General features: G+C 42.5%; 1 protein-coding gene across 1 annotated transcript in view; it reads right to left on the bottom strand.

Moving 5' to 3' along the window:
• Positions 1 to 5,164: 5,164 nt before the first annotated feature.
• Positions 5,165 to 16,898, bottom strand: part of cacng2b (calcium channel, voltage-dependent, gamma subunit 2b) — a 64,640-nt gene continuing 52,906 nt past the window's right edge. The window contains exons 3-4 of the mRNA XM_084380619.1: positions 10,561 to 10,701; positions 5,165 to 7,415 (exon numbers count right to left, since the gene is read on the bottom strand). Of these exons, the coding sequence (XP_084236745.1) occupies positions 6,892 to 7,415; positions 10,561 to 10,701 (665 nt within the window). The 3' untranslated portion in view covers positions 5,165 to 6,891. The remainder of the gene's footprint in view (positions 7,416 to 10,560; positions 10,702 to 16,898) is intronic.

The following is a 16,898-nucleotide window of genomic DNA, read 5'->3' as shown; positions in this document are numbered from 1 at the left end:
ACTGATTCAGATGCTTTTCATTCCACTAATGCAGACCATGACCACTTCTTTCTCCACAGTTTGGTTAATAGATTTGTTTCACTTTGGATTACGACCGTGTACGACTAAAGATTATTTTATGATATACAATAATTAATGCGGGGTCTTTTTTTTTTTGCAGTACTCAGCAGACCACTAATGAATGCTTTAAAACTGTTCACGCCTCGCGTCTTAATGCTTACATGTGCCATTTGGGGAGGTGCTTTAATTTAAAGCATAGCGCAAGTGCCTGCATTTGATCATGCATGGCCCGAGTGGGCGCAGAAGTACTGTACGATATTGCTGCCGTGCTCTATCAAGTGATTAAAATAGGGAATGACAAAAAGGTTGCATACTCTTACTCTATTGCATATTCTATTCCTGGGTGAAAGGTTCACCCAGGAATGAAAATCCAGCCATTATCTACTCACCCTCATGCCGATGATAAGTTGGGTGAAGTTTCGTCGTCCACAAAAAAAAATCCAAAGCTTCACAGCAAAACAGCTTTGGAGCATTCTACTCAACAACTAAAGTAGATGGGGACTTGTTTTAAAATGGCTCCATACAGCTTGTCCAGCACAATCCAAGTCTCTGGAAGCCCAGAGGTCCCAATTTGATTTAAACAGTTGTAATTTACACCCCTTATGTCTGGTCGAGCTCATGCAACCACTTCAGACGGTTGGTGTGCTTACACTTCTAGCATAGCAGCTACAGTGAAGATTTTGTCTCAAATCACCACTATAGACTCTACATACCAGGAAAAAATTAGGATGCGGATGTGCACGAATGTCTTTCTGCAGGTTTTTCAGCAAATAAATCAGTATTGCACCTGGTGTTACTGCGTTATGGAGCAGGATCTGTCATTTGTGCAGCCACTCGTCTGGTCGTGCTTTGATCATTCATATATATAAATAAGTAATCCAACCTCATAAAAAGAGGTCAGCCACTGTTTCAACAGTGCATAAGAAGTGCGTACAAAGTTTCAGTTGTGCAGGACATTTAAAGGAGTCGTGGAACAAAGCATCTGTGTGCTGCAAAACCTAAAAACATAAATTATCATTCACTTGGTATTGACAGGTGATCATCATGAATTAAAAGTGGTGTAATATATTGGACTCAAGCAGAGCTGCTGCATTAAAAATCTTCTCATGTGCTGCAAATGCCAAATGTTGAGTAAACACCTCGAGCACTAATTACTATGTTGGGATAAACTAATTTATTTGTACTTAGATTACCGAGAAATGTCATGCAGCCGTATGTGCACGTTTTACAAATGATGCTCGCCGTGCTCTTTACTTCATCGACGACTGCAATCAGTCGTATCTGTGCATTCCTACACATCATATCTGTGCGAGGTCTGAGTCTCTGCTTCAGGACTTCAGGGTTTTATTTCAGCAGTATTTCACTGCAGCGCTCCTCACCCAAACAAACAGAGGGTTTGTATTCATGACCCAGCCTGAGCACAGGGCACAGAGTTCCTGCTCAGATCTCACACCTACACTCGCTCGTTTTCTGCAGATCACCTCTTTGTCTGTCTGGTGATTTTCTCTCTTATTTTGTCCGTTCGATCCTTAAACACTTTGAGTTTTTAAGTAATGGCTTCCTGCCTGCACTTTCCCATGTTCCTTTGCAGTTTATATCAAGTCGTGCCCCATAGCGATACAACCAAATTATTCCATTATACAGTAATTGTACATTATGCTAACTCATATTAATGTAGTAATTTGATTGAATTGACCTCAACCTTGGTTTCTGTCTCTCCTGCTCTGTGTGTGTGTGTGTGAGTGTGTGTCCAAGCATGGCTTGTTCCATAGCCCCTAACTGTCCATGACCTAAAAAGCTTGCTAATTGCAGGTGAGGGAGGACACAGCAGCTGTTCCCCCAGATCTGCTACCCTCCTGTCTCAACTGCAGCGTGACAAAAATTACCCACAATGCCCCCAAATTTGCCTGAATTATAACATTTTTTTAAAATTTATTATTACATTCTGCAATTTCAAAAACATGATGCCCTGTCTTGAAAAAAAGGAAATTAGGTAACCTGTATGTGCCGTTGTTTGAAAATATATTGTGATATAGTTTTTGAAATGACTTTGTTTTGTGCCATGATGCTCAACATGCCCAAAACATGCTAATTAGTTGGTCCTATTTCACATTGTGGGAAATATACCTGTTCCCTTTCTAGTGCCGAGACAGATCCGAGAATCGATGTTGCATCTGTCTGTTTGCAGTTAGCCAGTTAGCTTAGCATAGCATAAAGACTAGAAAGAAAGGGGGAACAGCTTGCCTGGCTGAAGTGCAAAAATGACAATGTGTGCTGAACTATTCCTCGGCTGGGAGCAGTAACCTCCTGCAGTCCCCACTGGTTGTCCGGCAAGTTATACCAGCCCTAAAACTAACATTACTGTATGATTATGTCCAGCGCATTTCAAATCCAGGTTTCAATAAATGTGCACTGATATTTTAGAATTCATTTTAAGTCTTTTCTACCGTATTGTGTGACGCTATCAAACAGTAATGTTAGCCAGGAGGTGGTTGAATGCTAACATCAGTTGTCGTGTAACGGTAGCGAATGTGTTAAATATGTTGTTTTAACTTCAAATATGTCCGTACAGATTTTTCACTACCCATTATCTTCTCAGTTGCTGATCAATCAAGAAGCTATGAAACAAAAGCCATTTGTCAGATTCCCTGTTTTTATAGGGAATGAGATGTGAGATGTCAGAGGAAAATGGTCACCAGTACATAGACAGGTGTTGACAGGTAGAAAAAGGAGCTTCAACAATGAGATGCTTAGTGAAGTTCTGGACCCCCCCCCATAATGAATCATTTAAATGAATAAGTCTATAGCCTTTAAAAAATAAATATACATACCTGCCAATATTAGGCTGTGAAAAAGGGGGGAGATTTTCTGGGGTATCGGCAAAAAGCAAACCCTCAACCCCCTCCTTAATCTTAAAAAGGGAAAGTGAGTGTTGTTCTGCAAATGAGATTGTCAACTGGATTTACCCTCCATTATATTCACGCTGCTTCCACTCTCGTCGAAGATTTATGTCCCATATACTTTGGCGAGGTCATCGAGTTCGAACGCTGCTGTGATAACATCATCATGTACCTCCACGCCAGAGGGGGGCAGTGTGGCGCTGCTCGAATCGGGCTGCCCGACTGCTCCACTCCCTTTTCTCTCTCCTACCTCCCTCCCTCCCTCCTCTTCCCTCCCTCGCTCGCCTCTCTTCAGTGATCACAGCAGTACTGCAGAGAGACATGCCAGCCACTTTGATCATCGCACCAGGGGAGGAGAGAGAGAGAGAGAGAGAGAAAGACAGAGAGAGAGAAGAGAGCAAGGGAGGGATGGAGGGATAGAAAAAAGAGAGAGAGAGAGAGCTCATAGAGACAGAGTATCATGCAGCAGGACATCGAGGCTGATGTTGAAGAATTTGACATTTATTCCACAGCTGATGGAACGGCAGGTCGGCCAGCAACTGGAGAGCTAACAGGCAGTGAATGAATGAAGATGAGAGAGTGAATGAATGACAGTGAATAGAGAGTGATGGGGGTGAGAGTGAATATGTGCATGACTGAGTAAAAAGTACAAAGGACAGAGTGTTCATTGTGGAGCATACTTTCAGCCTGGATTAAACACAGTGTGTAACAGTATTAATAAAACCGCACCAACATGTTGCGGTACACACTGTTTGCACCCTCAGGAAGTCACGCCTGTGCTGCAATGTACTGCTGCATTTTCCACCGCGATTAACCCCCAACAACATCAAGCAACTTTAATGTTTTCTGTGAGAGAAAATGTGCAGTATGAGACGGTGGAGTGGAGGCAGGTCACGCTATAGAGACTCGAGAGGCTCGTCGTTATGATGCAGACCTACCAACCAGAACTTTCCCCGGATTCCTTCCTCCACTTCATTGTTTCTCCTGGGAAACAGAGTTTCTCTAACTTTATCATGAATAATCATCACACACGGATCTATAAGTTTGTCTGACATCGCCTAAGTTGCCAGACACACACATAACGCATCTGTCACTGCAACCTGGCAACCCACAACCTGATTTAAGGGTCGTGTTTAATGTTAACTGTCGTCAAAATCTATATGCAGGACAACGTTTCAAGAAAACAGTCTAAATACTATCCATCCCCTCCCTCTCTGCCGAAAAAACATCCCATGTCGGCAGGTATGATGATATGTGAATGTAGTCTATTGAAACATGGCAGCGTCACAATTAAGTGGGTGGGCTAGTGTATGTGTTTGAGTGACAGCTGACCCAGGTGGGGCTCTGAGACAAAATATAAACAAGTTAACGACCCTGCAAAATGAATGTTTGCGGCAAACTTTTTCCACTTTGGCGATAGAGAAGATTGTGGGTTGCGTTGATCATAAAGCAAACGCATCATGCAACACAATGCTCGATCACCTCTGCTTGTTCATGAGCAATGCTTGTGTACTGTAAGTAATCAACCTACGACTGGTTCGATCGGGGACACTCCAAAATTGATCTTCTCTTCCACAGATATTTTCTATTCCTGGAAAAAAAAAATGTACCTCCTGTCAACCACTGAATTTTCTCCATCAGTTCATCAGCAGTTTGTCAAAACCACAATGGAGCTTAAAGTTTAAAGGTGCAGTAAGCGATTCTGGAGAAAGGCAGTTGATTGTCTCATTCCCACATTATTATGGGTCCCACTGCTATTCTTCAGAAGACCCACCGTACTCTGATTGGCTTACCCTGATGTTTTTTCCCTAACCCCTAACCAACCTCATTCCCCCTAAACTGATCCAACCCAACTAACAAAGGCAACGGTCTGGGAATGAGACTCAGAATCACTTTGTGCACATTTTTGACTTCCGACCCTTATTATTTTTTTCACACTGCTGGTCATTCTTGAGTTGCCTGTTATCCCTCAATGATTTTAAAGCCGCTTCATTCAGGCTTTGTGTTGCACCATGTTCACTGGGTCTTAACCATCAGACGAGCGCTTTACTGTTACAGGGTTGAATAAATGTGAGTTACCCTTCTGTTGTCTCTCTGTTCTTGTTTTTCTTACCTGTCCTTCTCTTGTCTCCTCTTTGCTAAAATGCCTTAAATCTTAATGTAGACTAAGGCGCTGGTCCAAACATGATACAACAGAAGACTCATTCTGTTCCCTACGGGGGGGTTCAATTTTTATTCGTCATCAGGACTTGATGCATCCAAGTTCAGAATCATTCAGTTTTGGCACCTTGAAAGACATTACGCTTTTTTAAAATTCTCATTTACAACAACACAACGCAAAAACCGAAGAACAAGAAAAAATGAGACAAAGAAAAGAGACTAAGGCTGTGTGAGAGTTCAAAGGAACCGAGAAAATAAAATTAAATGAAAAAAAGAAAAGGCAAGATAAGATTTTTCTTCTGTTTAAAAAAAGCCTTGATACGTTCTCCAAAGTTTGTTCTTTTTGTTTCAAGCGTAATGAAGCCCCGAGCCCAGATTACCCACTCGAACAAAAAAAAGAAAAGAAAAATTGAAATAGACACAGTACTGTAACATTAATTTCTACTTTGTCACCCCACTGCCCTTACATGGTATCATTGTTCAATTGTTCAAAACATAGGTTCCTTAAAAGCAGATCGGATGATTTTGATTAGCATGCATGTAAATTCTTAATTTTTTGGAGTCACTTAGCTTCACCTCGCTGGTAGCCATGTTCTCTCACGCACTACTTTGTGTCTTTGGCAGTAGTGACATTTTCATTGTCCACAGTCTTTCTTCAAGTTTGCCGAGAGATCCTCCATTACCCAGAGTTCTCTCCTCGCTCCGCCCCTTTATGGAGCAAAAAAAAAAAAAAGTGAGGTCAACTTTTTCACCTCTAGTTGACCCTGAACAACGACGGCTGCCAGGGTTTTTCGGCGGAAGGCCAAAAGATTTTTTTTTTGTTGTTGTTGTAAAAGAATGTGATGATGTGTCTAATACTAACCAATATCAGTTTATCAAGTAGGCTGAAGCCTTTTGCCCGTCACATGAGCCAGTCACGATGAATCCTCCGTCTTGGTTTGGTTTCCATGACGACTTGATTTAGTTTCACTTGTAGGTTACTTTGTTTTCTCTTTTTTTTCCTTGTTGATATTTTTTGCGCCAGGGAAGTCTAGTCATGATTTATTAACATATATATTCATATATTTATATATAATCAATACATATATTAACTTATGTGTTTTTTTTCTTTTTTTTTTTCTTTTTTGCGGCCTGAATTGCTCCCTGCTAAAATCCCACACCGCAATGGTTCACAGTATTAATGCGAATAAAGAATGAAATCAAGAAGATACAGCAACTAAAGAAAGGAGTGGGGTTTAAGGGAGGTTAGGGTGTGTGTGTGTTTGGGGGGGGCTCGTGGGATGGTAGTGCGAGGGCGGGATCATAGGCGGGGCTGAGGGGTCAACTACGCCCCCTTTTTCATCAGACTGAGGAAGAGTAAAAAATATAAAGTTCGCCTTTTATCGGGCAGTCTGGCCCAGCCCACCACTCCACGGTTCCACAGCCCCGAGACAGACATCCACCGGCCACCCCCCCTCCCGACTCCTCTTTCCCCATCCTCCCCCTCAAATCTTTACAAACATGTTCAAAACTTGTTAAACAATGGTAGATGGGAAAATCATGCATGTTTCTTTTTTTATGCATTTTTTCTCTGTTTCCTTTTTTTTAAACAGAAACTCAGTGATCATCTGAGGTGCTGTGGAGCGCTCAGAACCTTCCCCTCTGCCGCTTACCCCTCACTCCATCTAGCCATTTAAGCCTCTTCCCGTCTCCTTATACCGTGATCTGTCTTTTGCCGCCTCCCCCCAAATTCCCTCTGATTTTTTTAGTGTCTGAGGTCCCTCTATCAGTTTCATACAGGAGTGGTGCGTCGGTTGGCGGTGTTGCCTGAGTCTTTCAGGTCCTTCTGGATGCAGTTGTGGACCTGCAGGAAGTTGTGGTCCCTCTCCGTGGAGTTATAGGTGGCTGTCGGGGTGCCCGTTTGGCCCTTGGGCAGCGTGTACATGGACAGCTCGGTGGAGGGCAGCGTCCCGAAGGCCTTCAGGCCCACCGGTGATGCCTCGCGGGAGTGCGAGGGATCTGTGGAGCGGGACGAAGAGCGTGAGCGACGTCGATAACGGTAGCGGTAGCTGGGGATGCGCGTGATGGCCGCACCTTGGAGGTAGTCGGCGGCTCGCGCCCCCACTCGGAGCTCCCGATGGCGGTCGATGAACATGTGCACGGCCAGCACACCCACCATTTCGGCCATGATGAAGGAGAGGGCGCCGAAGTAGAAGGACCAGCCGTAGGAGTAGCTGTTCTTCTTGGAGTCACTCTTGGAAGGGTCCCCAGCGTTGGCTGATATGTACACAATGATTCCTATGATGTTGCTCAGGCCTGGGACAAGAAAAGAGGGAGAGAGATAAGATCAAAACTAAAACACAGCCAAACTGTTACTCAAGTAGGCCCACACACTGAACAACCAAAGTCACCACAGCTATTATCTTTGTCAGCTGAAAAACATAGAGTGTAACATTGTACGAGTGGTTCACAACGGGAGTTTAAGGGCAAAACTTCAGCCACATTCATAGACAGATTCGACATTTTCCATTGGGCCTCTACTCCACAATGAAACGATTGGGAGGGTATTTCTAACAGTAAGGCCCAGACACACCAAAATAACATCAAAGAACAAAAACGAAAGCCGACTGTCGCACCGCCTAATGTCGTCTTCGTCCAAAAAGCTGCACTTAAATACATTGCAAAGAATACCCTCGATGGCCAACTATCTCCTATGTACTGCCGCTGTGAGAGGAAATAACTCTCCATACCACCAGGTGGTGGTAGTCTGTATTCGTCATTCAAGGCGGGAAACCAGACTCAAGACTCAAAAGCAGCATTTTCACAACACCCTCGCTAAAATAACCACTTCTAACAAAGAATATGTCTAACAGGGCGACCCAATAGATCAGCTTGCAGAGTGAAGCCCCATGCACAGAAGCTGTGTCCTCGCGATGGCGGCTAAGGTCTCAAATTTGCTAAACCTAACCAAGCTTTCTAGCCTCAACCGAACCAAAAACTGCAAGCGTACGACAAAGGTCTGGCCTGTCGCTGGTACGCAACGGTCAAGCTGTTCAGCGAAAGATGTTGTCACCTTTGACAATCAACCTCTCCAGTCGTTTAAGTATGTGGATGTGATGGCAAAACAGGTACATATGTATTTGAACTGTTAAGCCACAAAAAATAGTGCTCACAAAAGCAGAAACCAAAGATAAAGAGTCAACTCCTCAGCTTTGCCTGCCAGAGTCACTGGCATTAAAATCTTTTCTAAAATCAAGTTTCAGTTGTCTTGTCTCCAGTGGAGCAACCTGCCTTCTTCTTCTTCTTGTATTCTGTTTTTCCCGATAGCCTTCTCTCCCTCTTTGAGAAGCAAAATGGGGCAGATTCAACCTTACTTTACTTTCTTATTTTTGAATATCTTTTCTCTGGATCTCGGTTGTTTACCCTCCCACCAGTCTATGTTCAAATTCACAGCCACCTCATCTGTCTCACCTTTTCTCTCCATCTCTCTTTCCTTTTTGCTCCCTCCCCACTTTTTTTTTTGATCATATGTTGCCGTTGTCACAAATCATCACTCTGGCTTGTTTGTAGCCAGAAATAGACACACGGACAGACAGAGAGGCAGACAAGAAGGACAAATATGCACATAAAAGAGTGAAAACAATACTGCATGAAGACACAGAAAAGCAGACTGAGGTGCGAGGCCTGCGAGGACCTGATTGAGATGGATCAGAGCAGAAGAGTATCAGGGACACCTTATTTTTAGAGTGTAATCCCAGTGGCCTCCTCTTAGCCTAGCAACAGGGCGAGAGAGACAGACACAGTGGGAAAGAGAGTGAGAGAAACAGAGAGAACTGCATCTCTCACTTCTGACTTGGAGGGGGAACTAGTTATCTAGTGCAGCACAGTAGGCCATGGCCTAGAACCAGAGTACAAACACACACATGCATGCACTCGCAAAAACACAAAAACTATCAGGCAAAATGGCAACCTGTGCTATCTTTGTCTCCCTAGCTTCGTCCTGGGGCGATCGTTGAGTGGAACATGTGAAACGCTACGCAACACATCACCTGCTGGTCAGGGAGCGCTGTTTTCATTTTTTTTTTTTGTAGCTGCTCCACGAAACAGACATTTGTGTATTTTTCATCTGTTTTGATAGTTGTGCTGTCACCAGTGATTTCCTCATCTCTCTGTCATTTCTGCCTCCTCCTCCTCAGCGTCTTTTCATTTCCCTTTTATGCATTGGTGATTGTGTGGTGCAGATTTTCTTTTTCATGAAGAATCAAAGAGGTCACTCGTGATTGGACGGCGAAGGAACGTGCCGCTGGCCAGTCAAATAGTAACAAATACACAGGAAACATATTGATGATCTGATGTGAAAGGTAATGACTAACATATATTTATCACATGCCTTTGAAGTTTCCCTCAGCTCTACAGAGGGTTTTATCGCCTTTCAGCTCTTTGTTTTGGTTGTCAGGCCTGCAGCTTTACTGTTTTTGCTCACTCACCACTCTCACAATGTTGTTTTAGGCCACGGCAAAAGCTTGATAGTTGGGTTGATAGTCTACCAATGATTTCCATCATGTGAGCAGACTAACGTTATGCTAATTCCCTGTATGGTGCCTATCCATAAAAACGAACCATTTATTGATGACCTGGGATAGGAAAGTGTGGCTAACTATGTAAAATCCAAACATATTGGCCAGTTATTAGCTACACTTTATTGTATAAAAAATATGGTCCATAAAACTTAAAACCAAGCCTACAATAGTTATGTAATAGGAGGTCCCTGCTCCGTCTCTCTATCAGCTAAGGGGTCCTTGGCCTCTGCCCTATACACTGCTATCCAGCACTATCTGAGGGACGGACAAGATTAGCAACTAGCTTGTGAACATAGTGGAGCATTAAGCATCTAAAGACTGAGATATTTCCCGCAGGAGTCGGTGGAGACAAAACAATTAAACAGGAGTAAACTTTTGATTCAAACTCATCAGGTGGGTGAAGACATGACACGATGCACGATGTGTAGATTCGTTTGCCAACACATCAACTCCATAAGGTGAAAGCCAATATGCCAGTGTTGTTACAGATTGTTATACTGCCCTAAAATAGCCCGAAAAAAAATCAATGAGAGCAGGTTCACTGGTAACATCTTTGTATTGTCCTCTGTCCAATTTTGTATCAGTTTCCATCCATTCATTGGATTGACAGTACCCAAAGACAGATATGTTGAATCCAAAAGAAAATTGATTTTCTGAAGATGCCTTCATTTATAGTTTCCATCATTTTTCCTAAAGTACATCCAATACCCTTCTACCCTCCTTCTGTCTTTCCCTTTTCCCCTTCCATTTGGCCAAACCTTTTCTTTCTTCTTTGATAATTTTTTCCATTTTTACTCAATCCAATTTCCTCCCCCTTTTTTCCTAAATCCTCCTCCTTCCCTCACCCCTCCTTGCCTTCCTCCCTCTCCTTCCCTCCGTACCTGCGGAGACGAAGAGGATGCCGGAGCTGAGGATGATGTTGTGGCGTGACTTGTAGAACTCGCTGGCGGCGATGCACAGCCCCCCCATGAAGAGCAGGATCACACTCAGGATGGGGAAGATGCTGGAGGCTCGTACAGCGCCTGGACACACACACACACACACACACACACACACACACACACACACACACACACACACACACACACATCAAGAAGAAAAATAACGGTCATTGTCATAATTGTCACCACTGGGCACATGCTAAAGATATCATTATTATTACAAATGGCAGGAATGACCAAATAATAGATGATATGGATGGAAGCTTTAAATAGTTTGTAATGAATAACTGAAGCATCGATAGCAAAGACTCGTGTCAGCAATATGATCCTTTAAAGATCCACTTCAGAGTTAAATATATCCTGCAGTATATTAAAATATGCCTTGACTTCTTCTTCCATATTATTATTAAAGTGTATTTACTTTCTAAAATCTCTCCCACCTTCTCTTTCTCCTGACGCGTCTATCAAAGATCTCCCCTCCATTGTGCAGTGTGTCCCTATCACTCCATCTCTCTAACTCTCCGTCTGTCCCTGTCCTCTTTCCCTCCCCTATCAGTCTGTCCATCAGCTGTCTGTCTGTTTGCCCTCTGCGTGGCTGATTTGCTGATTGGCCTCGGGGTTGTCATGGTGCTGCCGTGGTCACGGAGCTTGATCTGGTTTCTGAGGCGACCAATGTCACATTCCTGAACTTTTAGCAGATTTCACGCCGATACAATTTCCTGCATAGTCCTGTTCCCTCGGTAAAGATACCATATTTTACCTCTCTTTTTGCAAGAACACAAATGGATAAAGTAAGCAAGACAAAATAAATATTAAAGCAAGTGTTATCCATTAATTTTAGTGTTGGGAACCACAAACTTCACATATAATGCTCTGCTCTCAGTTCATCTTCAACTTTTTTACTCAAGTATATAATATATTTATATATATAACATTCACTGGAAGAGACTTACACTATTTTAAAACTTCTTTCCAAAATGAGACATCAGGTGGTTGGTACTTTTTGCAGTAGGTTGCAGAATCAAACTATAGTATTGTACTCATCATATTAAAATGGGTAATGGGGCTCAGGGGTATCACAATTTCATTTTTAAATTGAAGAACGAGCGAAATGAGCTTTCAGTGTCGATCATCTAAATCAAAGACAGGATCAACTGGAAAAATGTGGCGGATATATCACGCACCACTTTAAAGAAGAATTTGAAAATGTAAATGACAGTAGTCGGGGCATAAAACCAATGATCTACTGATCTTTACGAATCAAGATTGTCGATTTGGGGAATCGTGACACTAATGGTGCAAAAATTATGTGTAGTCATCTGATCAAATTTAAATGTATTTGGACTGAAAAAATTAAATTTTTGACCCACTTCATAGACCATCTAACAACGGATTCTTACCAACATTTCCATAAAGCGATTTAATCTATCTGAAATCTTGGCTGGTCTACAACCTGTCACAGTGTTTTCCCCCTGTCATGTGTTGGTTGTTGAAATTTCATCACAGCAACCGTATATCAAGCCAAACCATGTCATAGACCTGCTGGTTCACTGTTTCACTGTCGTCTATCTGTGGAAACAATCCTGTCTCTTCTGTGGTCAAGTTACCAAAAATAAACATGCAACGCCCAGTTTCATTTTCAATTAAATCATTTTCAATTGAAATCAAATGACTTGGTTGTACTTAAACTACTAACAGTCACCATTGACCATTGGTCTTACATGGGACTCCAACTTTTGGTTGTCTGGGTGAAAGTATTATGAATGAAGTGTCCAACCATTTTTCCAAACTGTCGCGCTCACACCCTAACCTTTAGTGGATGGACGGGGCTATTACAAGCTTTGGCGTGAGACTGGAATAGTTCCCAGAGTATAATGTAAATAATGACGGTCAAAACTAGCAAAATAAGATTTTCATTGCTCTAACCAGACTTTGCTGCCTTGCTCAAGAGCTCCTTTCACTAACGAAGATAATTATCAAACTCCTTTTTTCGTCACCTTCTGTTTTACCTTTTTTTTTTCTTTCTCTCTCTCTTTCCGTACTGAGATGTTTCCACTCACTGAAGCAGATCAAATATTAAGGTGACCTCAGACTTGGCACTGCACCAAGGTTTCCCTCCTCCTCCTCCTCCTCCTCTTCCTCCTCCTCTTCCTCCTCCTCCATCTATTTGTTTTAACCCCATCTCCTCTTCTTCATTGACATGTGCTGTCAGGGCAAATTGTCTTCAAGGTGGAAAGCCCCTCATGCAAGCCATATACTGTACGCACACACGTCTTTTTTTCCCCACAGTAAGCAGAAATGCACTCATACACACACATACACGCACGTACACACACACACACACACACACATGAACTACACTTGATTTATCACTCACTAGAGGTGAACACACTGCTGATGTTGATGGACCCACACGCACAGAATATTTTCCTGGACAGCAGGTAATATATGGCAGCAAGGTTGAGTTTTATAATCAAATTTGTATTGACCACATCCTAAACCTCACTCGCCTTCGGAAACTGTTGTTACACCTGTCAGGCTGAGCAATTTCAGCTCACAACATATGCAGTGTACGATGACAACAGCGGCACATCGGCCATTAGAAAGTCAGGCTTCTTTTTAAAACTTTTTGTCCTTGATTTCAGAGCATAATAAGAAAAAAAAAATCAAGCTTCCCAATTTTACCCACTGACTGATTTTGTTAGCTGAACTGACAACTGTTTTTATCAGCTGTAGCAAGCTAGCTAATTGCTTTGACATCAGCTGCATGAGTTTGTTGAAAATAACATCCGGTTGATGGATGCAAACATGATATCATGCTAACGCAGCACTTTGTCACGACATCCCGTTCTCATTCCCAACAAGTCATATATGGCAGCTTGGTCGGTGGTCTGATGCTTCTAAGTATATAAAGAGCAGGAGGTGGTTGGACAAGCTGGATCAGTCATGCACTGGCCTTTTCCTGCCGCATACCGGGGTTCGCATCACGTTTGTGAGGAAGAATCAAGAGTGATTTGTTTTTAAGTTATGTTACGTTTGTAAGTTATGCACATAAATGACGTAATTGACATTAAGTAAGTGACATATGTGTGTGACTTATATTACGTGATGTGTTACGTCACATAGTTACAAGTCTGACCGTAGTTATCTTAACCCAAAATATGGTATTTTCCTAAACTTGAGTAGTTTTGGAGCCTTAATCTAACCAAACCACGACTGTTTAACAACATTTATAACAGTCCAAACATCCAATGTCATTATATGTGAACTGTTTATCAGCAGGACACTGCATATTAGGTATTGTTGACCGCGAAGCCCTTCACATGCTAAATTGACAGTAAAGGGGTAGGTAGAGCATCATAGTCAAAAGAAATAAAAAAGTAGGACTTACAGACAAAAAATAGCTATTCACTTTGATTTTATATCTGATATTTATGTTAAGCATTATATTTTGAGTTAAATGTTACTCATTGGACAAAATAAAGTAAGTTGTTGCTACTAGTTAAGCTAGCAGGGTGGAAAGAACTGGATGTCACAGACAGCAGAGCGTTGTTGGGTATCTATCGTATGTAAGGGCCACACTACTACAACGCAAGAATGTACGCACCTACATTTTCCTGGGAGATGTTTATGTATGCTCATGTATTAAATCGTTATTTAACTTTCTCAAGGTTTTCACTTCCAATCTTAAATTCTGTATTACATATGAATTTATCTTTGCGGCTTACTGAGATTTATTTTCTGAAAGGAATGCATTGAGTTATCAAAGCTAGCAGAAAAGTCACTGTTAATAATTGGCTTTCAACAAACAGCGATCCAAATACAGGACAATACAAAAAAGGAAACCGTGGTGGGAAGCAAAAATTGACAAAATACAGGGGGATAGAGGGATGACAGTGGAAAAGAAAAAGACAAAAGAATAGGAAAGCGAAAGTAATGAAAGCAGGAGGGAAAAAAAAGAAGATGAGACAAGCGGAGAAGCGAGAAGACTGCAGGCCTTCACTTCTCTGTGAAGCTGCTTTGCCTCGAGCAATCTCTGTCTCTCTCTCTCCTGCTCTCTCTCCACTCCTCTCTGCACTAGCGCTTTAAGCAGAAGGCAGGGAGTTTAAAAGGAAGAATTTTTAACCAAATGCGCCGGCCTCCAGGCGCACCCCGCCACCAAGCACATCACGGCACAGAGACGGAGAGAGAGGAGAAGGTGAGTTGAGAGTGAACGAGCTTCAGCAGCAGTGTGAGGAGACGTCTGCAGTATGTCTTTGGTTTCTTTGTCGAGGAGGCTTGAGGCTGCTGTGGGGAGTGAACCTCTGACTTCCTGGTTTGTGGGATTATCTTTGTAAACTTCAGGCCATCCTGCCTCGGCATACAACACAACTACAGTCAAACACTTTCGCAAAGCATCTGCTGTCCAAGGCAATGTTGCGGCAGAAATTCTGTTCCATGGCAGTTTATTTTGGTCTTTGCCTGTTCTGACACTTTGCTCCAGTGGTGTATCATAAAACTTGTGCTTGGCTGTCAGGTGTTCTCATCTATACAGTGTCTTAACACTTTAAATGTCCCCTGTTAAATAGCTAGCTGATTAATTAGCTTTAAATTATGGGCCAGTTTGCAGAGGAGAATCAAGACCTTTTTTTTCCTACATAATCGTTGTAGATGTTGTCCAATATGTGCCAATAGGAAACCTTTATTTTTATAATTCAGGAAAAGATGCTTGGGTAATTTAAAATGATTAAATTCCTAATGAGGTTTATTGTTTCAGACCTATGATGTAATCTTAGACAACAAAGTTTGTTGTTACAAGTCACAAGTGTTTGGTAGAGCCTGTCCTCGTCAGAAAAACACCACATAGGTGGAAAGTGAAAGCAGCTTATTATGGCCTGTATTTACATTTGTCGTTAGGTGGCGACCTCTAGTGTCCGTAGATACTACTACAGCTGGAAAGGAGGAAGTTTGGAGAAGAAGTATAGGAGTGACAAGTCTGTGTAGGGAGGAGGTCGGGATGGACGGTCGGGTTGAACAAGGACAGGATTTTCATTCAGGGGACGGAAGCTACAGAAATAATGTAATGATTTTACCTCAGACCGCAATGTTTTCTGAATTTCTGAATTGTTTTCTTGCCAAAAACCGACCAAACTGCGACTGTACGACAAAGATAACCACACTTGAGGGATCATTGCAAAAAGTATGTGAACATGAGCTGATATATTGACACTTTCCTAATATCAGTATCAGCATCAGCATCGGTCCCCAAAATCAAGTATCAGTCAGGCTCTTATCAAAACACCTACACCCACTGAATGGAGACACTATAATGTGCACCTTGTATAACATTTAGGGCTTTTTTTTCACTAAGCAATAAGCGAGCATAACTAGCGAAGGGATCAACAGTTGATCCCCTGCATCCATCAATCCATCCTTTATCTATACCCGTTTATTTGTACAGTTGCAGGGGGATTGATCTTCGCCCAGCTCATATTAAGACAGAGATGGGGTATACCCTGGACTAGTCACCCGTCTGCTAATTATCTGAGTACAAATGATATGTAATATTGTTGCAATGTTTCCCTGTCGGATCGTGCGGTGGTGGAGGATTATTATTGTACTGATGCTATTTAGAACTAGAAGAGAGTTAGAGTCATTCCTGTACGTACTGAAACAATCATCCGGAGGAGGAAGAAGGGAAGAGAAGATTGATGCTAATGCCACTGTTGCCAGTGATATTCCAATAATGTCGGCCTACAGTTAATCATAAATATAACTAGTCATCAGCTGTGTGATGTTTCATCGCACAAATCATAACCTGCGTGTTCACACGGATGATACGAAGCTGATGCTCAGCTAGTTGTGTTTGCTATTCTACCAACCGCTGGCTGAGTCTCTGCAAATGAACAAAGTTAAGCAACACTGTGTGTGACAATATCTACTGTGCGCTATGATTCTGGTACAACACACAGACAGAAGGCAGAACACACACACACAGACACACACACACACAAACTCCCTCCTTCTCTCAAACCTCTTTCCTTTTTCATCTTACTGTTACACTTTCAGCCTCCCTTTATTTCTCCCACTGCTTGGTTGGTTCTGCTGCAGTGGTGTGTGTTTGTGTGTGTGTGTGTGTGTGTGTGTGTGTGTGTGTGTGTGTGGGTCTTTGGCTGACTTATGGTTTCATTAGCTGCGGCAGAGGAGAGCCTTGTAATTGTGGCTGAATTATAGAGGCGGGGGTGGACACCACCTTGGGAGCTCCCTGGGTTCACACACACACACACACGCACACGCAC

The sequence above is a fragment of the Pagrus pagrus genome (assembly GCF_965226575.1).
Source record: "Pagrus pagrus genome assembly, chromosome: 2".
NCBI lineage: Eukaryota > Metazoa > Chordata > Actinopteri > Spariformes > Sparidae > Pagrus > Pagrus pagrus.
The sequence above is the reverse complement of the archived record's forward strand: the minus strand, read 5'-3'. Positions and strand labels throughout refer to the sequence as shown.